General features: G+C 42.6%; 1 protein-coding gene across 3 annotated transcripts in view; it reads right to left on the bottom strand.

The window, feature by feature from the left end:
* PTPRG (protein tyrosine phosphatase receptor type G) overlaps positions 1-27,496 on the bottom strand; it is a 926,569-nt gene that overhangs the window by 38,606 nt on the left and 860,467 nt on the right. For all 3 annotated transcript variants that reach the window (XM_066245729.1, XM_066245728.1, XM_066245730.1), the window contains 2 exons: positions 17,344-17,435; positions 3,889-3,980 (listed from right to left, as the gene is read on the bottom strand). In XM_066245729.1, the coding sequence (XP_066101826.1) occupies positions 3,889-3,980; positions 17,344-17,435 (184 nt within the window). The remainder of the gene's footprint in view (positions 1-3,888; positions 3,981-17,343; positions 17,436-27,496) is intronic.

A 27,496-nucleotide genomic window follows, 5' to 3' on the forward strand; every position in this document is an offset into this window, starting at 1 on the left:
GGAACAGAGTTGTTGAATGCCACCCTGAGACAATAATTAATGTTATTTCCAGTGAGTAAGAAAATCTATTAGAGGTATAATGTCACCAGCTTTAAACAGTGTCCAAAATTTAACTGACAAGGACAAAAAGCTTGCTTTCTCCATCACCAAAATTACCAGTGAATCATTTTTCTCAGTCTCTTCCAAGCAGCAAAGCTCTGAGATTATGACAGCTAGTCACCAAAAAAAATTTTCACTTCCATCCATGATTTTTAAACCTAATGGGGCAAATAGAACTTTTGGTGAGATACCCAACCCAGATCCACAGGGGCCCTCTCCTCTGCATGCCTCCAGGGTGCTGTGTCTGGGCTAGTGCACACTGAGCCTGGACTTTATGTTACGCCCAGAGAATATCAGGCACTTTTAAAGGTTAAGTGCACTGTTTTAGTTCTTAGTGACCAAATACCAACTGGTAAGTGGTATTTTTCTGTAATCTTAAAGTTCTTTAATTTTAGGGCTTTATTCAGATGCTATATAAGATTTTTATAAGTCTGATTCTCAGTAATCTGGGAAGGCTCTAGACCAGGGGTAGTCAACCTTTTTATACCTACTGCCCACTTTTGTATCTCTGTTAATAGTAAAATTTTCTAACTGCCCACTGGTTCCACAGTAATGGTGATTTATAAAGTAGGGAAGTTACTTTACTTTATAAAATTTATAAAGCAGAGTTACAGCAAGTTAAAGCATATAATAATAATTACTTACCAAGTACTTTATGTCAGATTTTTGCTAAGTTTGGCAGAATAAATCTTTACAAAACAACTTATTATAGTTAAATCTATCTTTTTATTTATACTTTAGTTGCTCCGCTATTGCCCACCATGAAAGCTGGAACGCCCCCTAGTGGGCGGTAGGGTCCAGGTTGACTACCACTGCTCTAGGCCAAAAGGACCCTGTAATGGGCTCCTAGTATTCCTAGTGGGGGCTCTTTCATTTCAGCTTCCCCCCTACCCCATTTTTATTGCCAAGGCAAGTGCTGGCCCATCGGCGGCATGACCAGTTTCAGACAATCACTGGTAATTCTGGCTTTCCCCCTCTGACTTCCACTTATTACAGGACGCTTCTCTAATGAAATCCAGGAGGGTGACAAGGTTGAACAGGTGGCCTGCTTCAGAAAGCCCTGGTCTTAACACCTATTTCTATCATTTCAAAATGAAGCCACCCAAAGCCGTCATTTTCTCAGGGGTCAAATCTCTTCACCTATAAAGTGGTGACGATGAAGTAGCACCCCTCACGGGACACTACTGGGGACCCAAGGACATGCTGGTCATCGTCATGCACATGAAAAGAAGTGGAATTCTGGGGTTGAGGTTACTGCTCTCTCACCATCATGAGGGTTTTGTTTTGTGCTTTTGAAAATCACATAAGATCTCTTTTCCTGACCTTCCTTTTATAGCCTATTAGTATCTCTTCGTTTATAAAACTGCCTTCATATTTTCTTATAGAGCCTGTTAGCAGTTTTACTTTTTAGTGGAGCCACCAAAAAGCAATAATATTAGTGTTCTGAAATACTTCAGTATCTCTCTGAATTAGAAGACTACAGTACCTGGTGATCTTTTATTCAGTCCCTCCTTCCCCCCTTTACATTGTTGCCTTACTGTTCTTTGCAAAAGAAAGGATAATCTTTCCATTCTGAATAGCTCTGATTTTCAACCTTTCAAACCGGACAGATCATGAAATGACATCAGTAGAACAATGTCTCCTGCCACTCCCTCCCCTAACTACCAGCTAATAAATAGTATTTAAGCTTGAGAGTTCAATGTAGCTACAGCAGCTTCCGGCCACAGTATTTTTTTTAGGATAGAAAGACAATGCAGATGCGCAGGATTTGTTAACAGGCATGATTGTGAGGCAAAGCCCATTTTAAGTCAGATCAAGTTTACAGGGGTGTAGCTGATTATTTTGAATAGCACTGGGGTCTCAAATCATAAATAATTGAGAAATTGGAGTTGCATTTGATCATCCTGATCAAATTCCGTTCTGGAGGATAAATGTTTGTCCTGAATACCATCAACATTGTTAAATGCCTTAATATTCTTGCTCAGTCACCCAGCCAACAGTCAATTGAACTAAATCACTTTAACACCACACACAGCTGTCCTCATGAATACTAAATTTTGACTTTAAACCATGTTCTCTGTAGTTGAACAGGCACCTTTTTTTGGTAAGCATCTAATAAGCACATTAAATACTCGACATGTTTTTGTTCCATGAACCATATGATTTTGCAGGATAAATCAGAGAGCTCCTTCACTCTACCTTTGCTCTGATTCTGCTAAAAAATAATAATAATAATAACAAAAACTAAAAGACTTCCTTTAAAACAAGTTGTCAATATATAATTGCCTTTGTGATGGCCTTTGGGGACTCCAAATATGCAGAGACAGGGGTTTTTGGCCCTATTTTTTTTTCTTCTTTATTTTTTTTTAAATTTAATTAATTGTTTACATAGATTCTAGGGTCACCTTGAATGCATCCTCCCTCCCCCCTATTCCCCTGCACATCTCCCTTGCCCCCTTCCTTACAGCACCCTCCCCCCTTCCCTTTGGGTTTATCCCATCCTGTCATCCCCTTTCCCTCTGTCCTCTTTTCCTCTGGTCCCTTTGATCCCTCCTCTGTCTCAATTCTGTTCCTCAGTTCTCATTATTCCTTGGATTCTTCAAATGAGTGAGGTCAAATGATATTTTTCTCTCTGTCTGGTTTATTTCACTCAACATAATAGTTTCCAGGTCCCTCCATATTGTTGCAAAAGGTAATATTTCCTTCTTTTTCATGGCCCCATAGTATTCCATTGTATATATGTACCACGGCTTTTCTCACTCTCCACGCATAATAATTGCACCTCCCAGCTGTGTGGCTCTGGAGAATCTCCTGGTGCTTATGTGCCATTATTCGTTTGATACTAATAACGAGTTTTGCAAAAAGAGGTGGGCAGAGTAGCATCACCATCATCATTTCCAGACTTGAGCAGAAACGAGACAGAGAAAGGAAGCGACTCGCCCAGAGAGCTAGAAGACAGCTGAGCTGCTTGGAAAACTTGGCCTCCTTTGGCGCAAGTCTTGCTGCCAGAGATGTGCCTGAGTGGAGCGCTTCCGTGAAGAAAAGGGCAGTCTGTTTAATAGCTGCTCATTGACACCCTGTCACTGCTGAACTGGCAGGGGTTTCAGAGCTGGCAGGGTGCTACGAGCTGCACTCTACCTTGTTTCCCACACACCAGTTCTTAGAATCCGAAGGCTGAGCTGACCCAAGTCTTCTCTACAAGGATTAGTAATTGTGACAACATCGGCAATCAACCTTTGCATGGGCTTCATCGCAAACCCAGCACTTGCAAAGATCAAGTTCATCCCTTTTTCCAACAACTTTAGGATGCAGATGACGCTGACACCATGTTAGCAATGAAGACACTGGGGATCAAAGCCGAAGTGACTGGCCCAAGGATGACAGCTCATTGCCAGGGGAGCCAGCGTTGCATTCCTTGGACCTCAAATCTGCTGTGTCCACGCCACCACGTGCATCCTCTCCTGGCAGCTACGTGGTCTGAGGAGCCCCATCCCCTGTATTATGGCTGTTGTCCAGTTAGAATTGAAATGAAGAGAGAGCCTGAATTTGCTTCTTTTTTTTTTTTAACCACTAAGCCTGTTCTCTCATCGAACTGCATGTTTAGGACATAAGCAACCTACGATAATTTTTATTTGGAAAAGAATGCCTATTAACATAAGTGTCAGATAAAAGAAAAAAAGAAAATCAATTTCTACTTTCCTTATTGTTATGCTTGAATTAAATTCATTTCAAATTTACAAAAGTCCCTGTAAAATAAGAGGTCACTGGAAATTTCATTTTGAAACATACCTCGAAATCCTCCGAGAACCCATGCTGGTTATTAGAATAGAGCTCACCAATGTGTTTCACAAACTGTTTGACAGGAATGGCTTCCATGTCATCTGTGGGGATAAAATGACATTCAGAGCCACATAGTCAACTTTCATAAAACACATAACACTGATAAGGGATCATGGAAGACAAGTATTTGACTTGTGGAAGGACTGATATAATTTTATCACCTGAAACAGAAGTCCTCAAGACAAGCATCAGAATTTATTTTACATCAGGAGCTCATTATAATGAGTTTGCCTATGAGCTAGGTTAAGTATTGTTTTTCTAAAAAGGTCAATCATAAAAAAATTACTGCTATTTTTATATTCAAGGTAATTCACATAAATTACCACATCACTCTCTTAACTAAAAATGGGATCTTAGCAAGGGGTACCTATTTATCAAATTTTTTCACAACCTTGTTTTTTGTTTTTTGTTTTTTAATTGCTATTCAATTGGGTCCAGCTTGAAGTTGGGTCAATTCAGTTTTGTTTCTAATCTCTGAAGTCTAAGCAACCTTTATATACAGTTACAGATAGATGCCACTGTGCAAGCTGGCTCTGGTCCAATGCCATCTATGTTTAAGTGTTCAAAATTTTAGTTCAGGACAGCTGTGTCTACATGATGCCAAATAATCCATTTGGCTGAATTAACTGGGTTTTTCTGGTGTTGACAGACTAGGTATATTCAGGAAGACTCCACATCCCAATTTATTACAGCGCTGTCACTTCACGGGGGTGTTCTCAGTTCATGAGCCCCAAGTATATTTTCGGCATCTTTATCCAGAGCTGAACTGATACTCGAGTCTTGCCGTAATACCACAACCACTAACTGGAGCTCCCCAACCTCTTCCCTCCCCCACAAATATTTCCTTTTAAAAATACTCTGCTGAATTTGAGATAAACAACAGACATGACATTTACTTTATTCAGAGTGAAAGATCTTTGGCAAACGCACAAACATCTAAACTGCCACAGATGCTTTTCTTAGCAAAGGGCATGAAGATCTGTATGTGTAAATGAGATCCTACTTTGGCAAGAATGTTATAGATTCAGGCCTGACAATCTGATTTCCCTTCATCTGGTGACAGTTAACATTGACTATGTCATTCCTTCTCTACTTTCTTTCGAGAGAGCAAAGCTCTAGGGGTGGCTTTTTGCATCTATTGACATTTTCAAACTTGAATCATTCTTAAGCGGAAAATAGCATCTCTTAATTTCATTTAAGGAAGGTGATTTATATGTTCATAATGCAAACTGCTTAGCACAGAAATGTTACTTATCAAAAGGTGGTGCTCTGTAAGTGCAAATTCTTTCTGTGTGAACAATCAAAGACCTAATCATTTTAATAGGCTACCTTATGAAAAAAAAATTGCCAAGTTATTTACAAATATTTCAGGATCGAAGATGTTCATGAATATGCAATCATTTTGCAAGCCCAAGAAATCTATAGCTCTGTAATGATGTAACTGGCATTAACAAAGTAAGCAGAGCCAAAATGTTTCCCCAGAATATTTAGCAGAATGCACAGTTGAAGAAAAATTTCCAAAATTATCTGATCAATTCACTTAAAATGTTCAGAAGTAAGCAAATTCTAAAATAATGATCAAATGGCAAAGAAATGATCTTAGGTTGAAAAAAGGGCTAGTATGTACAAAATAAGTTCGTGTCTAAGAGGTTCACCCAAGATTAAACTCATCTTCAGACAAGAGACACAGGAAATGAGATGGAACACAGACTATTCCCACAAACACTCTGGTATGTAGACTACAGCATCTTTCTCCTGTTTATTTTGAAATGAAAGACTTAACCCTGTTTCCAAGGACAGTGTGTCATCATTAACAGGGTAACAGGTTGAGGACATTTATCCCATAATGGTAGTTTAGAATTGTAGATCCTAATAAAGTTCTGGTGCCATGATTAAGCACACGGACTCTAATTCAAAAAACATGTCAGGGCCCTGGCCGGTTGGCTCAGTGGTAGAGCATCGGCCTGGCGTGCAGAAGTCCCGGGTTCGATTCCCGGCCAGGGCACACAGGAGAAGCACCCATCTGCTTCTCCACCCCTCCCCCTCTCCTTCCTCTCTCTCTCTTCCCCTCCCGCAGCGAGGCTCCATTGGAGCAAAGATGGTCCTGGTGCTGGGGATGGCTCCTTGGCCTCTGCCCCAGGCGCTAGAGTGGCTCTGGTTGCAACAGAGTGATGCCCCGTAGGGACAGAGTGTTGCCCCCTGGTGGGCGTGCCGGGTGGATCCCGGTCAGGCCCATGCAGGAGTCTGTCTGACTGTCTCTCCCTGTTTCCAGCTTCAGAAAAAAAATAAATAAATAAAATAAAAAACTATATCAGCTTGAGAGCTATTTGACTCTGTAAGGTACAAGCCAGAGCGTTTTAAAAGTCACAGCCCACCTCAAGCCATTAAAAACATGCTTTAATGTTAACAATTCATTTTTTCCTGCAAAGTGCTCAACTGTAGTATCCTAGCTAATGCCATACATGATCCCAGAAACCAGCCTGACCAGCCCCCGTGGCTAGAGGCAGCAGAGGTCCAACCGAGCTCAGCAGGTTAATCGTGGCAACATATTACTTACTAGTCTCTCTGATTTGCGTCTTTATCCTCTGGATTTCCTGGCACCACCATGAACACCATAAATCTGGCACACGGCCAGACACACACACACACACACACACACACACACACACACCACATGCCCGTTGTACTGACCACCATTGGCTACCCAGAGAACATATTATTATTTGTCTTTTAATCGAGATAAATGAAACTAAGGAGGTCATTAATCTTTTTCTCAATTATTAAGATGAATATAAGGCTATGACTAATTACAAGTCCTAATAGTTTCCTCTTATACAGTTTTCTATTAAATTTCTTTCAGCATGAGCCAGATAATTACAAAGTTGCTGTATCTAGCAGAAGGCCAAGCAATGAGGACATCATCATAGACCCAAGCTGCTCAGTTTTCATCTGGACAGATCCCATGTTATAAGATATGCATCTGTAAGATGTGATTTCCACCTAAGCATCTGAGTTTCATTAATGAGAGTTGAGAGTGTTAATGGCACAACCACCAATCAGGCGCTTTCTGTGCCTTTTTAGGTACCTATACAAATATCGATCAACTTACGACCTATGCAACTTAAGACCATTCGACTTTACGACCACAATCGCTAGCCGCGACTGCTCCGCATCTGGCAGCGCAAGCGTTGACCAGCTGGGCTACGGCAGTGTGGACCAGCTTCCGGCAGCACTACCATCTCCGCGTGCTCCATTTCAACTGTTTTCCCAGACTCGGTACAGCAATTTGTGTTTTGTGTCTTAGATATTTTTCATCAACCGCCCTCCCCATATGACTACCAAGAAGAAATTGTCTTTGCAAATATTAAACCAGTTGTACTGGTAATGCAGTGTGTTACTTAAACCTGATGAATGTAAAAATAAGAAACAAAATGGTGTAAAGATGATACAAATGGCATAAAATGAACAAAGAAAATTATGATATATAACAATAATGAAAGAAAATTATGATAAAATATGACTTAAAGATTTTATAACATCATTTCACAGTACTGTACATATAGCCTACTCAACTTACAACCAAATCGTGTTCCTGTCGGAACCAGTCGTGGTCGTAAGTCGAGCACTAGCTGTATTAACATGGATAATTTTTATACTCATCTTACAGTTGAGAAACAGGATCAGAAAGATTAACTAAAGGGGAATGGCTGCAAATGCTGGCCAGTGACCCAAGGTCAGGAACGCTCTGGCTCAGAGCGAATGGGCATCATCTGGAGCAGAGTGAAAGGAAGAGGCGCCGACAGAGCACCTGGGACTCAGCCAGGTACCAGCAAGGTGCTCTGTTGCCAAGGGCGGCCTCTGTGTAGAAGTGAGGATTCAGGGACAGCATGCGGTCACATGGTGAAGACTACAAGAGCCACCAAAGGGATGGCTCTGATGACTAAGGTGAGAATCCATGTCCCTGATGAAGTGGTGATGGGGGAGAAGCAAAGGAAGAGCTGAGCTGGAATCCAAGTGAAGACGGGGCTGTTACGGTCTAATGACAGTCAGCATACAGAGAAGAGAGCCGCCATTTGTTAGCCCTTGCTGGTTTCCAGGAACTGTGCCACATACTTTTCATATATTTATAAGAACTAGGTAAAGGGGACAATGCCATCCTCACATCACACACAGGGACACCCAGGCAACTTGTCCAAAGTGACACAGTTCCTCAGTGGCCGAGCTCAGGCTTGCAGCCCAGGGTACTGACCCCATAGCCTGTGCTCCTGTGCTCTGTGGTTCATTCTCAAAGTGTCACGGTTTAAGGAAAAGTGAGGAATTAAGAGTATCTCGGTGAATCTGATAAAACATTACTTCATAATTTTGTGCCAAAAAGCTTACTTACAGAATTTTCAGATAACAAAGGTGTATTACATTAGGCAAAGATGGGACCACTGCTGTTATCACTGAACCTCCCTACTATGAAATGTTTGATATAGTCTGTTGTGAATCATCACCTGAAAAGTGGGCCTGTTGTCGTTAAATAACATTATTTATAGTTTGTTCCAAGATTTTAGCCTTTTGTGGTTGGAATTAAATTTGGTGGGCAAGAGGCCTTTTATTTTAGCCAATAAAGGGTTCTTGTGGACCACTTCTATGAAGCTTGAAGTTAACCTCTGGTTTGTTGGGACCAAAGCAGAGCGTCAGGAGGGGGCAGGCACTACGTGAGAAGCAAGCACCACAGCCGAGGATCTGAGGAGGACAAAGAGAAAGCTGAAAAATGCTGACCTCAAATTTCCTGCAACACCACAGGAAATAAGGAAAAATGTATCTGAACACACGAAAAAGTTTCTTCCCCAAAGCCTGTGGTTGTCTCCGCTGTACTTGCATAGTTAGAGGCTTTCGAGGGGAAGCACCCAAACCTGGCCTGTGCTTCTAACCTACTCACACATGCTCAATTTGCTGTCTGTTAATCTTAAGGAATAACAGACAAACAAAAATGGAAAAACTAACTTTCATGTCTGCAATTTTTGGATGGATATTCAAAAGGAAAATATAGTAGCTGAGGCTGTCCCTGAGCTACCCAGGGGGCACTGCAGAGGGCAGAGCCCAGGACACCACTCTGGGGTAGGCTGGGTTGCCTGTAAGTCAGTAGAATTGTGGAGCTGCCCCTCCGTCAGCCACCGGTGGTAGAATACTTCCTGAGCATCAGGCACCCAGGGGCCATGGTGGGGATGCAAAAGCCAGAGCCAGTGTGCATGGTGGTATGACTTCGCCTCTGTGCGACTCCATCTCTTCATTTGTACAATGGGGATAACAACAGTGCCTTATTCACAGAGTATTATGAGTCATAAACTAGATAACACAAGTACTTATAAGAGTGCTTGGCCTTTATTAAGGATGTAATCATTGTGATTTCCTTTAGGTGCTAATTGCTTTATCTAGGGTAGGGCAAAAATAGGATTACAGCTCTGAGAACAAGCAACAGTTTATTCTCGTATTATTATTTATTTATTATTGTACTATTTTCCATACGAACAATTGTAAATCTACTTTTGCCCACACCTGATGTACAATTTCCTTAAGATCTAGAGCAGTGGTTCTCAACCTTTCTAATGCCGTGACTCCGCAATACAGTTCCTCATGTTGCAGTGACCCCAAACCAAAAAATAATTTTGGTGGCTACTTCATAACTGTAATTTTGCTACAGTTATTATTCGGAATGTAAATACCTGATATGCATTATGTATTTTCCGATGGCTTTAGGCGACCCCGCCGGGGTCCCAACCCACAGGTTGAGAACCGCTGATCTAGGGGCTGACATTACCTCCGTTTCATAAACCCAGAAACTGGGCTAACAGAGACCAGTGAACCTAGCCAAGGTCCCCTGTCATTGTCACGTGATGGAATCCAAAGCTGACTTCTTCCCTGTTACAGAACCTCTCTAGACCTTAAACTGAAAATACATGGTTAGAGAGGGCAGAAAACCATGTAATACATTTTAAAGAGACTTTCCAACAAACAGAGCTTTAAGGGTAAGCCTCAGTTACCTGGACACTCGCACTGCTGTTCTGGTCACCTTGGCGATGCCAGGCAAATCAAGTGTCACAGTACTGACCTTCCTGCCAAGACGCTCAGTGGCTTGGGTCGACTGGTTAAGGTCTGATTAAAATATATTCCTGCTTATTTTCTCTGGCAGTATATAGGCACTTATAGGATTATCAATAAAATTCCAGTGGAACTTAAGTCATTCACTCTGTGACCAGTCTCTGTAAAGTTCACTTAACCTATAGTGGTCCCCTCAACCCTATTCTGAAGTCCAATTCCATACGTCCATGAGCAAGGAGAGCCTATAAAATCCCAGTGTCATACTTGGCTGAAGTCACTCCTGCTCAGACATGCCTCTCCCACCCCCAAGTCCCAGGACTGGGCTGTTATCAGGTGCTGTACACTACTCCTCCAGTGGATAGACCTTGAATTGAGGAACTCAGTGCCCTTCCTGTCTGTCCTTGCAGCCTCCAAGGCCAAGCTCAGGCCTCTCTCTGTGCTTGGTAATACCTCTGTATCAACTTAGGGAGATAAGCAAATATGAAATGAGAGAACACTATCGAGATCTCAGTTTTTGAGTTAGGACACAGAAGTAGATTCTTGACCAGACTCTTAGGATGTAAGGACTGTTGTGGAGATTGAAACATCTTATTTCCTGCCATAAAAAGAAATATCTTTTCATTTATGACACAATGAAGTCAATAAATAAAGGGTTTCATTATAGTCAAAAGACCAATGAATCTCCTTTGGAGATAATCTCTGTATGAATAAAATATGCCATCAAGGTTGGTTTAATCCCAAGGGTTTAAAGCTGCATGTTTAAAACTCTTTTATGTGCTGGCGCCCTGCTGAAACCAGTGACCTTCAAATTATGAAGATGTCTTTAACTACTGGAAAGGCATGAATCATTTCTAGATTTCTAAGCGACTGCTTAGCAGCAACATTTTCTTTTGTAGTGATCTTATTAGAAAGTTAGATTTCTGAATTTCTAGAGGAAAGCATTTATAAGAAAATCTGTTTGACAATATACACATTTGGAAAAGCCCTTTCAACATGTTCTGTAAACAGGTTCATTTCATGAATTAAGTTCTGATTTTAAAAGCTATCTGTGATGAAAGTCTAAAAGAATAATACAATACAGCAAATTTAATTTATAGATAACAGATATACATAAGACTTCATTATTAACTGCAGCAAAAATATTATTCAAATTTGTTTCAAAACAATATTCCCAGATTGGAAACACTATATTTTTAAAAGTGCTTGTAGATTTCAGAATAATGTGGATCTTAAAGGGCAGAAATTTTGACCACTTCAGTATCTTAGAAGACAGAAAGCTTATGAGAGGACCAACAGCGAAGCTACTGCATTGAAGTGTGCTCTATCCTCACACCTTAAGAAGGGGGACCAGTAACCATGGAACGTTTATTTAATTTAGAAAAACCATTAGTGAAAAATGAGAGTCAAAGCCTTTTCACTCTTCTGCAGAAGTCACAGTTTATCTGGGGTGAGGGGACCACTTTCCCCAAACATCATACAGGCAGTGGCCACTGTGATTCACAATTTTCCTGATAAGTAAATCAGAAAAAAACTAAGAACTATATGAATCCATACATAGAAGGGACATAAAAATGAGACTCAGAGACATGAACAAGAATGAGATGGCAACAGGGGTGGGGGGTGGGGGGATGGGGCGAAGAAGGAGAGAGGGGTTGGGGGAGGGGAGGGGCACAAGAAAACCAGATAGAAGGTGACAGAAGACAATTTAGCTTTGGGGGAGGGGTACACAGCACAATCAAATGTCAAAATAATCTAGAGATGTTTTCTTTCAACATATGTACCCTGATTTATCAATGTCACTGCATTAAATTTAATAAATAAATTTTAAAAAAAAGAATTGATGTCATTTCTATAGTGATTGGAACCTAACCTCTAACACACTTCTTTCATGTAGGCCAAACCCTCTTGTATTCTGAGTTCTAATGTTGCCAACTAACCTGAGCTACCATGTTTTACATAAGTATAGGTGAGACCAGTAAAAAACACCTTCGTTCTTATAACTGTGTGCCCTGCAGAGTCTAAATTCCTAAATTTGTTAAATTTAGTAAAATTGATTAAAATTTCTAAAAAGTACCTATAAACTGCTGTCTCCAAGGGCTGACTATCAAAAGGTTATTAGCAAAGCTTTCCTTAACCATTTGCCTATTTTATATTGTTTTCCTAAAGACAGCTTGACTTAAGGTCTACTTATGCTTTGGGATTGAAAGATCAGAGCTATTTATTTATGGATTATAACTATAGCAGAATTGTCTGAAAGTTGCTGATTTGGTGTCTAAGTTTATTCAACATTCGACATGTTCTTGAATTGCTCCTGAAGTCATTTAAATCCCACAGGCCTATTTTGTACAGGGAACTGAAGTATTTGTGGGTTGAGAATATTTTCTTAGGAAGTAAGAGAATAAAAATGACTAGAGAACAAAGGTAATGGGATAGATTCTTTGATACGGGGGAAACTTTAACAAAAGAATGAATAACTCCAGGAAGATGAAAGAGGATTTAATGCAGAAACAAATGGTCAGTGGTAGTGAAAGAAAGGAATGAGAAAGCACTCAGAAAAAAATAGATAATGTTCACATTTTGAATTTGAAGACACCTAATTGAATGAAGCATATCCAAAGGAAGAGCCTCAAGACCTGAGACATCAGAATGGCAAAAACAGCACACCGAGGGGTGGCAGAGCCATTTCTAAGCATCTGTGCTTTGAAGTCCCACAGAGAACGATAGTGCTTGTCCTGTCATTCACCCCTTTCACCTTGGGCAAATTAAATAATGACTCTGAGCCTCAGTTTTCTCATCTGTAAAATGGTGACATTCATTGCACCAATCTCTTTAGGACTAGAGTGAAAATAAACACAAAGCATGAACCTAGGGTCAATGCTCAATAAATATGAGATGGTGATGATAATATTTTCTAAAAATAGGCTAAATGTAAAATAAGTTCTAGGAACTGAATATGTTACACATTCTACAATGCTGACCCAAGAGATCTATTTTATAACAATTTTGAATCTTACTCTGTTGTACAAATTTTTAACCAGTATGATAGTTCAGCTTACTAGTAGTTGCTGAAAATAGCTTTCTAAAATCAATTATAAAAAATGAAGCATTCCAGTGATAAAATAAGTTGATAAATCTGGACCAGTAGTCCTATTATTAGGTTTTGAATAAGGATAAGATGTAACTGAGATCCAGTGGGAAGAATAAGTATTGATATATTATACAAGCTCAATAAATATCCTATTATTTTATTTAAAAAATTTTTTACTTGTTTAATTTTTCTCAAGTGAGAAGTGAGGAGGCAGAGAGACAGACTCCTTTATGTGCCTCCACAGGGATCCACCTGGCATGTCCCCTATGAGGTGATGTGCTGTCCAACAGGGGCTGTTGCTCTGTTGCTCCGAAATCAAACTATTTTAGCACCTGAGGTGAGGTCATGGAGCTATTCTCAGCACTCAGGGCCAACTTGCTCCAACCAAGCCATGGCTACAGGATGAGAAGAGAAAGACAGAGAGCGAGAAGGAGGGGCAGAGAAGCAACAGGTCGCTTCTCCTGTGTGCCTTGACTGGGAATCAGACCCGGGACATCCACATGCTGGGCTGACGACGCTCTACCGTTGAGCCAAACAGGCCAGAGCCAATATCCTATTATTTTAAGAAATAATAACAATTAAATGATTCCTAAGGTAAATCATTTAAAATCCCAAGGGGCCCTGACCAGGTAGCTCGGTTGGTAGAGCATCATCCTGATATACCAAGGTTGTGGGTTCAATCCCCAATCAGGATATAAGAATCAACCAATGAATATCCATTCATAAATAAGTTGAACAAGTCAATGTTTCTTTCTTTCTCTCTCCTTTTCCCTCCTTTCCTTCCTCTTTAGAATTTAAAAAAATCATCTCAAGGAGGTCTGCATTAAAGAAAAGTTGTGTTAAGAGTTTTAACAGAGTGAAAATACCAGTAACTCACAAGCTTATTAAAAATTGTTTTTTTATTATGAATTTCCTCATGCAAGATAAGAGTTTATACTGTAATAACTAGCAGAAACCATAAGAATAAAGAGAACAGTAGATGGTTCAAGTGCTTCATAAATTAAAATATTGAAAATGTAATTAGTAAATAGGATTGTGGAATTTTATATAAGAAAAATAAGAAACTGGGATCAAGTTGAAAGCTCTTTAAAGAAAGTTCATCTAGGGTAACTCCTTCCTAGCACAGGGTGAAATGAGTTTGTCCTAGTGTTTCTTCATAGTTAGAAAGTCTGGGCTATCTATGAAAAGCTGAGATTAGAGAGAAAGTAGTCTCACTACGTAAGTCCTTGAACACTATACTGTTACAAATGTGTATAACAACTTGTCAAGGACGCACCTATTATGCCAAGCGAGGTATGACCCAGTCAGTGGAGAATTGGAATTTCTTTCCATGTACTACCAGTGAGTAAGAACTAGCAGAAAGTCACATTTAAAAGAATGTGTCTAAGTTGTATTTTACTTGATTAAATAGGTGACTGGGAAATACAGTAAATCAGAAAAGATTTAAAAGCTTTTCTGGTCTAAGACTCCCACTCAGAGGTGTGGCAGAGCAGGAACATTTTCTGAGGACCCCAGAGATCTGGACGTCCTCAAGTCCGAGTCAAAGGTTGTGGCACAGTGGAATGAGAGCCACACAAATGCTCACCCTCCACGGCTGCTGGCACAAATGCTACCAGGATTTGGGAAGAAGCTTCACAGGTGACACTTTGGGCTTATTTTCTGGTTTCCAAAGTGCTTTTGCTCATATCATCTCATGGTATTTAATGTTGCTTCAAGGGAAAATACAGCAGATGTCCCCCTCACTTTACAGATTCTGAAAACTAATGATCAGAGAGGTGAGGTTGTTGACTGAAGGTTTCATAGTGGATGCAGGGCAAGATCCTAGGTTTTCTGATTCCTAATCCAGTGGGAAAAGAAAATATAAACACAGACAGCACAAGAAGTGTCTCACCATTTAACCTTTCACAACAGGTTTCAACTGCACAGTTCTCCAGCAGCTGCGACTGTCACATGAATCAGCTCCAAGCTCTTTGCAGAGGTCAACAGAGGCGAGGCAAGAGGAAATGACTATCCACACAGTATTGTGCAAATCTAGCAGATTCCACAAAACTACTTATTTCACGCAGATGAAGGGCTGATGTTTCCTGCCTGCTTCCTCCCCTCCCAAAGACAAGAGTGCCGTTCCTCCACCAAGAATGAAGGGCAAGGGCTGGTAAAGAAGGACACAGGGTAACACGAGACCTATCCTGCCTGTCTGGGAACCACTGAGTGGCCACAAACTGATCCAATAAGAAGTCAATCAGAAGGCCCTGATCAGTTGGCTCAGTGGTAGAGTGTCGGCCTGGCATGCAGGAGTCCAGGGTTCGATTCCCGGCCAGGGCACACAGGAGAAGCACCCATCTGCTTCTCCACCCTTCCCCCTCTCCTTCCTCTCTGTCTCTCTCTTCCCCTTCCACAGCCAAGGCTCCATTGGAGCAAAGTTGGCCCAGGTGCTGAAGATGGCTTCGTGGTGCTAGAATGGCTCCTGTTGCAACAGAGTATCACCCCCTTGTGGGCATGCCAGGTGGATCCTGGTCAGGTGCATGCAGGAGTCTGTCTGTCTCTCTGCCTCCCTGCTTCTCACTTCAGAAAAATACAACAACAACAACAAAAAGTCAATCAGAGACTTTCTGCTACCCTCTTGTTTCTGGGCAATGAGCTTTAGTGACAGAAACTGACTGGTTGGGGAAATGTGGCAATTCCAACAAGAGCAAATGAGTTAACACACAGACACATGGAGGGTCAGGAAAGTCCCCAGGTGTGCCTGCACCCAGTGTGGGCACACAGACAGTAGGGTATTCCTTCTTGGCACTCAGAGAATGAGTGACGGTGCCTTTTAGGGACTTTTTTAGGGACTTTCAGGACATTTTTCTGACATTCATTCATTCATTTACTCATTCATTCATATTCATTCTCATTCTCTAGCTCAGGGGTTGGGAACCTATGGCTCGTGAGCCAGATGTGGCTCTTTTGATGGCTACATCTGGCTTGCAGACAAATCTTTAATAAAAAAAAATAACGTTAAAAATATAAAATATTCTCATGTACTACAATCCATTCATTTCCTACCGCTCATGTTCATGGTTGCGGTGGCTGGAGCCAATCACAGCTGTGCTCCGGGACAACACCAAATTTTTATTGGATAATGTGTAATGTACACGGGTTGTTGTATGGCTCCCATGGAATTACATTTTAAAATATGTGGCATTCATGGCTCTCTCAGCCAAAAAGATTCCTGACCCCTGCTCCAGCTCTTTTTCTCTCTCCCTCTCTCAGAGTTAAAGAATGACTACTATGTGCCAGGTATTATTTTAGCCCTAAGGAGACACCCACTTGCCTTTAGGAAGCTCTCATTTTAAAGTGGGAACACTACAAACAAGTACTGTGTATGGTGTATTAGACAGAGAAAAGTGCTCTGGAAAAATGAGGCAGATGAGTGGGGCAGGGGGCCTTGGCTGTGCAGGAGGTGACACTAAAGTAAAAGTGGTACCTTTGTTTACAAAAGAATAATTAATGTCCAGAAGATGGATGGATATCTACAGATAGGTAAAGTACATAAAGAACCAGAGGAATAAGTTTAAATGGGCAAAAAAGAAGGAACACCAAATAAAAATGGTGGGGCCATCTTCAAACCCCACATCCTGACTATTACCACCAAGCCACTGTCAAACTCCTAAAGGCAGTTTGCTAGGGTTTCCCACAGTGCACCCCACCAGCCCTACCCCTAACACTGACTGAGTGTTCCATCTTTCTTTGTAGGACATATGCAATACATACTGGACCAAGAACATATCCCTAAACCTTCACACAAACACCCTGAGAACCAAAAACTTCCAATTCTAACATAAATTACATTCAGGGTAAGGAACCATAGGAGAAAACTCAATTTAAAAAATGTATCGCAAATTATGATTTTAAAAAAAATAAATCTAAGCACAACTGCCTATCATAATGAAATTTAGTCCCAGTAGATTGCAAATATGTTTCTCCCTTTTTCTACTGTTACTTCCCTCCACTGCATGTGAATCTGTAGTGTATTAAGTCATAGTTGTTCTTCTCAAGAGGATTTCATTACTTTGTAGATTCAGAAAGGAGCAGACATTTCATTAAATTACCATTAGTTAATCTCTAAAACTGAGCAAGCTTTAAAAGGCTATACAACTAATATTTTTTCATGGCTGCCTCAGATGGCTGAGAACCAAAGAGAACAACAATTAATCCACTGGAAAGAAGAGTCGTGTCTCACTTACCTGGAATAGGAATAATAGGAATACTTTCATTGGGGACCACCCGAGGTGAACTGCTATCTTCCACATAGAAATGAGCTGTCTGGAAACACTTTCTGTGTAGGAAAGAGGAAAACATGCCAACAGTAAGACCAAAGAAATGCACTTTGTCAGAGTCCATCATTTCCCAATTTTCCCTTCACAAATCTTCCCAGCTTTAAATATCACACAGTATCGAGCAACAAAGTAACAAGACAAAGAAGGACAACATTCAGCCCATTGGAAAAGGCCCAAACAGCTGATGAATATTTATTTTTCTTATACACACTACCTATCCTGGGAGTCAAAACAGAAAGAAAGGCTTAGTAACGAATCCCTCAGATAAATGAAAACTTGGAAGTAAACTTGTTCCACAAACTGCAAGGATTTACCCCATAACATTTCTAAATCTGACACATTACAGAGGAATAATCTGCCATTTGAAACTCCAAGCTCCTAGTTCAAAACCACACCTCCAACCCTCCCAAAGCAGTCATCAAACAGCCCAAGGACACAATAGCACCACATTGTTAGTGCTTTGCAAAGACTGCCAGAGCCACGGACAGCTCCTTTAGGGGGTCAGAGGGCTTCAAGGGCAAGCACTCAGAATCAGAGGCCCCTGCCAGACAGAACTGGAAAGAAGGTCCTGAAGCCCTCAGTGCCATCTGCTTGGTTCTGGTTCTGGTTCTGTTCTGTTTTTACCTGTACTTGAGGCAAAGCAGGGAGCAGACACTGGTCATGATAGGACAAGCAGTGCACATCAAAGCCATCAGCCGCTCACTCAGCCTCTGCCTCTGAGGCTGGCCGGCCGGGATTCTAGCATCCACGTCACTGCTCACTGCAGCCTTAATGAGCTGCCGGAAGCACAGGCTGAATGTTTAATGAGGCTGCTCAGCATGAATGGCTATTGTGACCAGAGAAGGGTCCCTGTTCATCTGGTGAAGGGGCTTCACAATAGCTGGCCCTACTGCTGGGTCTTTTAGCCAAGCAGGCGGCTTCCTTCTGGTGCTGTCCCTGGATCTGTCCCACTCTGGCATCTCACACCAAGCCCAGAGTCACTGCTTTGTACTCCAGCCACTGGACTAAGTAAACTGTTCCTCCGAGTTGTCTTAGCTCGTCTACTCAGAAGCATCCTGGAATGGTTCGTTGGGCACACCATGATTCCATGGAGCCACAGAAGGGAGCTGGGGGGAGGGAGGTGGTGGGAAAATCAATCCACTCTATAAAACACAGGTGGGAGGGGGGAGGACGCTCAGTCATATGGATTACTCCACATTAGCTATTATAACCACGTACAATCAGAAATAATCACACATCACAATGTGAAGGGTTTTCCTCTGAGCAGTGCCTATGTTCTGACGGAGACACTGTAACCAGTTGCACATGGGAGCACTGCTCTAGAAGCAACCTGGACTGCTGTTCCATACCATCGGGGGTCTGAACAGAAGCCCCTCCTACTCTACTCTTGGCATGTCTCATGGGTCTGCTCTTGGGGAGCACTGGACAGTAATACTTTTTCTATGAATTGCCTGGAATTTGTTATATAAATAATAAAACAAGTTGTCATCACTTGTTTAGCTGCCTTACCTAAATTTGGAAAATCAGCCAGGCTAACCTAAGCTTTAGGATATGAAATGCACAAAACATGTTAAGATCTGGTGGTAATCTGCTGAATGTGAAATTATGAAAATCCACATTTTTTTAAAAACTGTAATTTTTATGTTTGAGGTAATAGCTTTTATTTCTAAATTAATGATAAAGTTTCTACCCTTGAATTTCTCCCCTGTAACTTGCACAGATTTCCTGAATGTAATATTCGTGTTAAAACATAATTTATGGCCTTTACAAATGAACTTTAACCACCCAGAGTCAGAGCTAAGAAAAACCTGTTCTTGTTGAGGTAGGTACTGGACCATTTGAGTCTTTATTAATCCAAAGAAGTTTTCTACAACATCGAAACAAATAGCACCCAACTGACCAGGCCACACTCTAAATAAGTGAATACTCCCCCCCCCCATAAGTCTTCTTTACTATGCCTACTAAATTTCTGAAATATAAAGCTCTTAGTAAAGAGAATCTTTATTGGCCATGGTACTGTTTATGTCAAGTGACTTAGAAAGGATACAGAGGTGATTTTTTCTGTGGAAGAAGACAGGCAGGCAGTCCTCAGTCTCTTAGTTACATGTGGAACTGAAGAGTCCATGTTCTCTTTGGGGAAAAGCTGTGTGTATCAAAGCAAATCACTCCTGAGCCCCATGTGCTGCTGTTTATAATGGATTTTCCCTGGAGCAAAATGACTAGTCGCCAGAGAGGAGCCCATCAGCCTGAGAATGGAGGTCAGAGCGGAGACAGCTCCCGCAGCTGCACCTCCACGCCCCTCCCACACTTGCCTCCCACACACAGACGGGGCGGGGGCTCAGTGCCTACAGAGCTTCCGGGGAAATGTCTTCTCTAAGAATAAAGGAGTCAAGGACTCGGGGATACTAATCAGCGTCTGCTGCCCAGTATCAGGAGTGCAGATAACACATTCTTTGCAATGGCCCAGAAGCCCGAGAACCACTTCCTTAAGCCCATGTCAGCAGTTAAGTAATTTAGAAAGAATTATCTACATCTTACATAATCTATGCAGAAAAATGAATATAAATGAACAAAAAGAAAATGATCCACTGAAATTATCCCAAATCTTTCTCATTGTGATTGTCAGTTTTAACATTTTTGGATATATCATTCCACACTTTTCCTCATTTATTGACTGTTTCTTTTTTCTTTTTTTGTGTATGTGTGTGTGAGAGACAGAGAGAAGGGGGGAGGAGCAAGAAGCACCAACTTCCATATGTGCCTTGACCAGGCAAGCCTGGGTTCAAACTGGTGACCTTAGTGTTCCAGGTCAACACTTTATCCACTGCGCCCCCACAGGTCAGGTGACTAGGTGGCTTTCTAAACACTCCCAGGAAGGAAGTACTGAGACAGAGTGACATCAACATTCACTGAGTGCTCCCAACATGGGAGCCAGAAGGAGACATCTGGTTTCATGAGAGAATTTTTCCACAGTTCAAACCCAATGGGGATACAGCCCGAAATGAAAATGGAATGGGAGTATGGATCTGTTGGTCCCTGCGTTGGTAGCACTTGTCACATGACTTTCACTGAGTAAGTACTTCACCATACTGCAGGTGGGTCAGTTGTTTAAAGCTATGCATTTCCTGTAAAACCCAGTCCATAAATACAAGCCAAACACTTCTGGTGCCTGACCAAGGATGAACATGTTAAATCTATGTGCCTCTCACAGAAAGTTCTAGGTAGCAAAATTGAAACAAGCTTTTTCTGTTACTCTCCATTCCCTCCTTCCTTTTTGGAAAACCATCACGGGCTCCATATTTTAAGATATCTAAGACAGGCTTGACTGGACAGACGTTGAGAGGGTCATGCGTGATATCCTTTTTGGTAGCTGATCAAATCAATGTGGATTGTGGCTTGCAGCTCCCTGGACTCAATTCTCACCCTGTGATCTATGGTCCCGACCCACCAAGCCTTGAGGTGGGAGTGTGGTCTGTGGACCGGTCTGGCTTCTACAAAGCCCATGGACAATTTATACTTACAGTTGTGAATATTCAGTCTTCAGCTAAAATTTCTTTTTTTTTTTTAAATTTTTTAAGATTTTATTTATTCATTTGACAGAGGAGAGAGAGAGAGAGAAGACACAAGGGGGAGGAGCAGGAAGCATCAACTCCCACATGTGCCTTGACCAGGCAAGCCCAGGGTTTTGAACCGGTGACCTCAGCATTCCAGGTTAATGCTTTATCCACTGCACCACCACAGGTCAGGCCTTCAGCTAAAATTTCTAAAAGTGGCTTTTTGTCCTTTCAGATAAGGGAGATATTTTGAAAAGAGATACTTTTTCAAAAATTCTGCACTTGAGAAAGCACAGCACCCATCAGAGTCAACCCTCATGTCGGGATGCAGCAAATAGCAACCCCAATCAGTAAAGCCATCAAGGGCATTCCCTGCTCTGTGCTGAGACACACACCCTGCCAGCATGTGACGAGACCCCTTGACTGACACTGACACACACACACACACACACACACCCTACAGCAGCTGTGACAGTGCTTTCCAGGTATTAGTAAATACTCAAGTTACAGAGGGTTCCTATTCAAATGAAATTCAGCAAATGGCAAAGGCAGGCAGGGAACCTCCAGACGCCCTGCCTGCCCTGGACTTCTCCCAGGAGTGTGATGTGACCATAAGGCAGATGCCTTGGAATGACCCAGAAAAACTCTCCTTTCTGCTGCTCCTGTTTTCCAGGTAACTGCTCAGATAGCTTCTGGTATATCCTAACAATTTCTTCCTTTTCTTTCCACCCTTCTAACAAGAATCTGGGAATAATTTACATAACTGCTACTTCACCCCCCCCCCCAAAGCTGGAAATGGGGAGGCAGTCAGACAGACTCCCACATGTGACCGGGATCCACCCGGCATGCCCACCAGACAGCGATGCTCTGCCCATCCGGGGCGTCGCTCTGTTGCGACCAGAGCCAGTCTAGCGCCTGAGACGGAGGCCACAGAGCCATCCTCAGCATCCAGACAACTTTGCTCCAATGGAGCCTTGGTTGCAGGAGGGGAAGAGAGAGACAGAGAGGAAGGAGAGGGGAGGGGTGGAGAAGCAGATGGGCGCTTCTCCTGTGTGCCCTGGCCGGGACTTCCGCACGCCAGGCTGACGCTCTACCACTGAGCCAACCGGCCAGGGCCTGACTGCTACTTCTTAAAAATCAACATGCCAATCTTGAGCCCAGAAAGACTGAATATTGAAAATGTCTGGAATGCCACTTGGCACTGCTGTCCATCAAATGGAGCATCTAGTCCTGCGTGCAGGAGGTGTTTCCTGAGTCTGCAAACACGTGGGGAAAATTTTACATCCCTTTCTGATGAGCTGGAGACAGCACACTGTCTTCCTCCAGGACCCTTGGCTCACACCAGCACTGCCCTCAATGTCACTACAGCTGCTGGGCACAGACAACACAACTTCCAGACTCCTACAGAAACCACAATTACAAAATAGCCAAATGTCGATAAAAGCATTAAACACCAAGTTACTGTCTTCAAATTAAACTCAATGGATTTACAATCACATTAGAGTGACAATGAGTTTCTTAGCAGCATGCAGCCCAAAATGCTAATTGCAGACTGGGACAGGGCAGTTGGCTGGGCTGCTGTTGAATATTAATTAAGCAATCTTAACTGATTTATATACTACCCTCATTTAAATGGATACTGGCATGCCCGCTAATAATCCCACTTATTCTCATGCTGTTGAGTACAGAAATCATATTAATATTTACTTTTGCAGACAGGTTTGTCTATTGTAGTAAACCATGTATGAGCAAGAACCACTTAATAAATCAAAGTTGAAAACATTCACCCGTCTTCAAGGATGATGATTGAGAGCTGTGTTAAAAAGACATGGATTGATTTATTAGGGCAAAATGTTTAAAGAAATTGAAGTGACAAAGACATCAATAGAAGGAAAGCATTGTAGGTATTGTTGGGCTTTTCCTCAAAGAGGAGTACTTGCTTGAAGTGGGTCCTGCTCACAAAGGAGCCCGTGTAAGTGCGGAGCTGAGGTTTTTCCTGTGGCTCCACCTCCTTGAGGCCGTTTCCGGTTCTGTAGGTTAAAGGACTCTCTCTGGAGCTCAGTTTATACGCATAGTATCTTTTTCAGGAAGGGATTGTCTACAAAGAAGTCAGAACTGCTCTTCTCATCTGCATATTGCCCAAACCATAAAAGGGACGTATGAACTGACAAAATGTGAATGTGCTTTTGGGGATAATCAACAGGCATATTTCACATGAGGGCTCTGCTGGAAATCCTGGAACATCTGGTTGTCATACTTTGCATACGTGGGGCTCGTCAGATGTGAGGAGATGAAGGGGCAAAGGAGGAGAAAGTGAACAAAATCAGTTTGGAGATGGATGAGGTGTGAGTGAGGAAACAGATACCAGATGACGAGAAAACATTTCAAAATATTTTGAATCTCACATGGGTAGGAGAGATGTCCCATTCAACCCTTATTACACCAGGGAGTGACAACAATCTGATTTCTGCAGTGATAATTTTTTTGGAGGATACAAATTGCCTGAAATTAACATCTTAAGAAAGTCGGACAAAATTAACAAATTATATACACATAAGTGGTCTCAAGGCAACATTAAGCTTGCTAGCAATTAGGAATGACTGAAGTACTGGTAATCTTTCCAGAAGATAAAAGAGCTAAGTTCACTTCATGAACCACATTTTGACCAGACCAACAATTTGAACAGGAAAGTTTTCACGTGACACCTGGCTTTAAGGAGGGAGCTCTGGACGGCACTTTCCAGAGCTCCAAGCTGTGACTCAGAAAAGGAGGCTTGAAGGCGTGGTTTTTCACACTTAGGACTCTGGAATGTTCTGGTTTTCAGGGCTGAAGCTTGAAAGCTTCTCCAGCTCATCTTACCACTGTCTGAGAGCAGGGACACAATCCCCGATGTACTGGGCGTGTGTGTGTGTGTGTGTGTGTGTGTGTGTGTGTGTAAATGGGCACAGGATGGCCCTCTCACTTCAGGCAGGCGGTAGGAAATTGAAACTCACATTTTATGTACTACAGATAGGATTCTGTATCTATATCTTAAAGTCGTCTGGTAAAAAATTGTTTGGCAACTACTTATTTCATTAGCACACTGACTGAAATAAGTCAGTCAGACTTTTGCATTGAGTGCTATTTTAAGTAGGTATTATGTGCCTCTTCACTGAACAGCCCCAGATTGGAGGACTTTTTAAATACCTGGGACCATCTGGGGAAGAAAAAAGTTGACTTCAGATAACAAACTATCAACCAGGTTATATTCAAAGTGATTTAAGAATTTAAGATTAATATTTGAAATCATATAAGTATCTAAAAGAAAAAGTAACTTGAGAATAGAGAAAGGGTTTCTAAGGATGACTCAGAATCCAGAAAACAGAAAAGAAATTTATGGATAAATCTGAGTCTATAAAAGCAGCAGCATGGCCCTGGCCAGTTGGCTCAGTGGTAGAGCGTCGGCCTGGCATAAAGAAGTCCTGGGTTCGATTCCCGGCCAGGGCACACAGGAGAAGCGCCCATCTGCTTCTCCACCCCTCCCCCTCTCCTTCCTCTGTCTCTCTTTTCCCCTCCGGCAGCGAGGCTCCATTGGAGCAAAGATGGCCCGGGCACTGGGGATGGCTCCTTGGCCTCTGCCCCAGGCGCTAGAGCAACGCCCCGGAGGGGCAGAGCATCGCCCCCTGGTGGGCGTGCTGGGTGAATCCTGGTCGGGCGCATGCGGGAGTCTGTCTGACTGTCTCTCCCCGTTTCCAGCTTCAGAAAAATACAAAAAAAAAAAAAAAAAAAAAAAAAGCAGCAGCATAACACAGGTAAAAGGCAAAGCATAGGTTAGGAAGAAACTTTTGCAACCATATTGCTGACAAGGGATATATCTCTTGACTAGAAAAAGACCAATACCACCAATGAAGAATGAGAAAAAGTTTATAGCACAAGAAAGACGACATAAACATGAAATGCTCCACCTCGCCATTCGGAGCAAACACATGAAAAACTACACTGAGACACCATTATTTTCACCGATGAGGTTAACAGAAATGCCAGGGTTAGATAATGCACTGTGCCGAGGAAGCGCACTCCTGACAGGAGCCCAGGTCCCACTCTGGATGGCGCTGTGGCACCAGCCATCAAAATTAAAATGCACGCAGCTTGTGATACCACCAATTTTAAAAATGTATTCTACAGATAGATTTATCTACTTGAGAATGAAACAAAGTTACTCACCAAGGTATTGTTTGTAAAAACAAAGACTGCGAACAACCTAAATCAGTGTATTTCAACCACCAGTCACGAAAGAATTAATCACCTGATGATCGTGGAGGGGCACCAGTCGCTAGACCAGAGGTTGAAAACCACTGACCTACATGACAGCCACAGGGGACTTGGCTGAGTACATCACACCACATCTGTACAGAGGAATACCATGCTGCTATAGAAATGAACGCAGAGACTACATATGCACAGAAAAGAAACTGTTACATGAAAAAATGTTTGTGACTGTGTATGCAGTATTGTACTGTGTAAAGGAGATAAGGGAGAGTCATGCAGGGTGGGACCAAAGTAGGTTTACAGTTGTTCATATGGAAAATACAATAATTAATATATAATAAACAAGAATAAACTGTAAACCTACATTGGCCTTACTCTGCATTTGCACACAATGTGTGGGAGGACAACAAACAGTAGAAGAGGTCACCTGTCTGCGAGAAGGTAGGGAGCAGGGTGGTGGGTGACAGGATGGAGAGCTAGGGAAATATATATATATATACACACACACACACACACACACACACACATATATTTATATATATATATAATTTTAAACTTTTTGATTTTTGAACCATGTCACGTACTACCTACACAAAACTTGAATGGACAACTTTTTGAAAAGGACTTTTTTCTAATTCTTGTTGTTTTTTGTCTGCCTTTTGGGGGCGCGGGGGATCATCAGCTTTTACTTCTCATGGTCCCCTCCCTCCGTGGTGGGAGGAGGTTAAGGCAAGTAGGTTAGACAGAAGGGCAAACTGGACACTTCCCTTTGGTAGAGAGCACGGGCTCTGTGACAGGTATTTTCAATGTCTGGAGGGTCGCCATGTTTGTCAGCTTCTGAGGCTCCTCTCCTGACTTCCTGCCACACTCTGGATGGAGACGCAGGCACGGAGGGGAAAGGGGAGGGGACAGAGGAATACCAGCCCCCCTGGGCCCCAGCCTCCCGCAGCCTAGTGGTGGGGCCCCTGTCCTGAAGGCTTTTAACAGGCAGCGGAGGATGGAACTGGGTCAGGAGGCTGATGCAGAACCCCCTGGGATACAGCAGGGGCCGTGGGCTGGGGACCTTCAGAGCACAGAACACTCAAGAAGGACAGGGACGGGCAGCTCTAGGGGGACACAGTGTGGCAGGCCAGCCAGCGTGGGGAGGAGAAGACTCTGAGGACAGGATATGGGCACCTGCGCAGTCATCACAACTCACTGCGCAATGAGAAGAGACACGGTTCAGGACTCAGCCACCTATGCGGGTGGCTGGGCCGAGGCCAGCTCAGAGCTGCAGCTTCCTCATCTCCGTGGCGTCATCATCTACTTCACACACAAGGCAGTTTTCATAGACAACCTCACTGACTCCTCACAGCCCCATGAGAAGGAATGAGCACTAGATCCATTTTCTAAATGAGGAAACTGAAGCTCAGAGGCTTCAGATAGTTGCTCAAGGTCACAGAGGCTGGAAGAGCTGCAGTGAGATCCCAGATCACCCAGAGCTCAAGCCTGACTTTCTCAGATACTCCATGAAGAAAGTCAAGTAAAATACATGATTCACAACCAGGTGGAGTGTATAAACACTGTAGTTCCCCAGGATGGCTCTCAGCTTCCAGAACTACATGACATTGATGTGCTTCCCCTAAGCTTGGGCATCAGAAGTAGGAAACCAGAGGAAATCAGCAGCTTGTAACAAAATACAGCCTCTCAGGACCAAAAATACATTTATAACAAGCATGTTCCTGCATTTGGGTCACGCACATGAATTACAAGTTAATCCAGTCTGTGGCTAAGGCGATGTTTCTGGAGAGGACTTAGACACGGGGAGCGCGATTACCTCTGAGCTGTGTGAGGGGTGTGGCTTCTCCGCATTACCAGACTCACTAGGTGTGTAGTGGACCACACATGCAGTGAGGAGTTGATGTGATGTCTGAGCTGTGTGAGGGGTGTGGCTTCTCTGCGTTAGGAGACTCACTAAGTGTGTAGTGGACCACACATGCAGTGAGGAGTTGATGTGATGTCTGAGCTGTGTGAGGGGTGTGGCTTCTCTGTGTTAGGAGACTCACTAGGTGTGTAGTGGACCACACATGCAGTGAGGAGTTGATGTGATGTCTGAGCTGTGTGAAGGGTGTGGCTTCTCTGTGTTAGGAGACTCACTAGGTGTGTAGTGGACCACACATGCAGTGAGGAGTTGATGTGATGTCTGAGCTGTGTGAGGGGTGTGGCTTCTCTGTGTTAGGAGACTCACTAGGTGTGTAGTGGACCACACATGCAGTGAG

This window comes from Saccopteryx bilineata, chromosome 10 (assembly GCF_036850765.1).
Source record: "Saccopteryx bilineata isolate mSacBil1 chromosome 10, mSacBil1_pri_phased_curated, whole genome shotgun sequence".
Lineage (NCBI taxonomy): Eukaryota > Metazoa > Chordata > Mammalia > Chiroptera > Emballonuridae > Saccopteryx > Saccopteryx bilineata.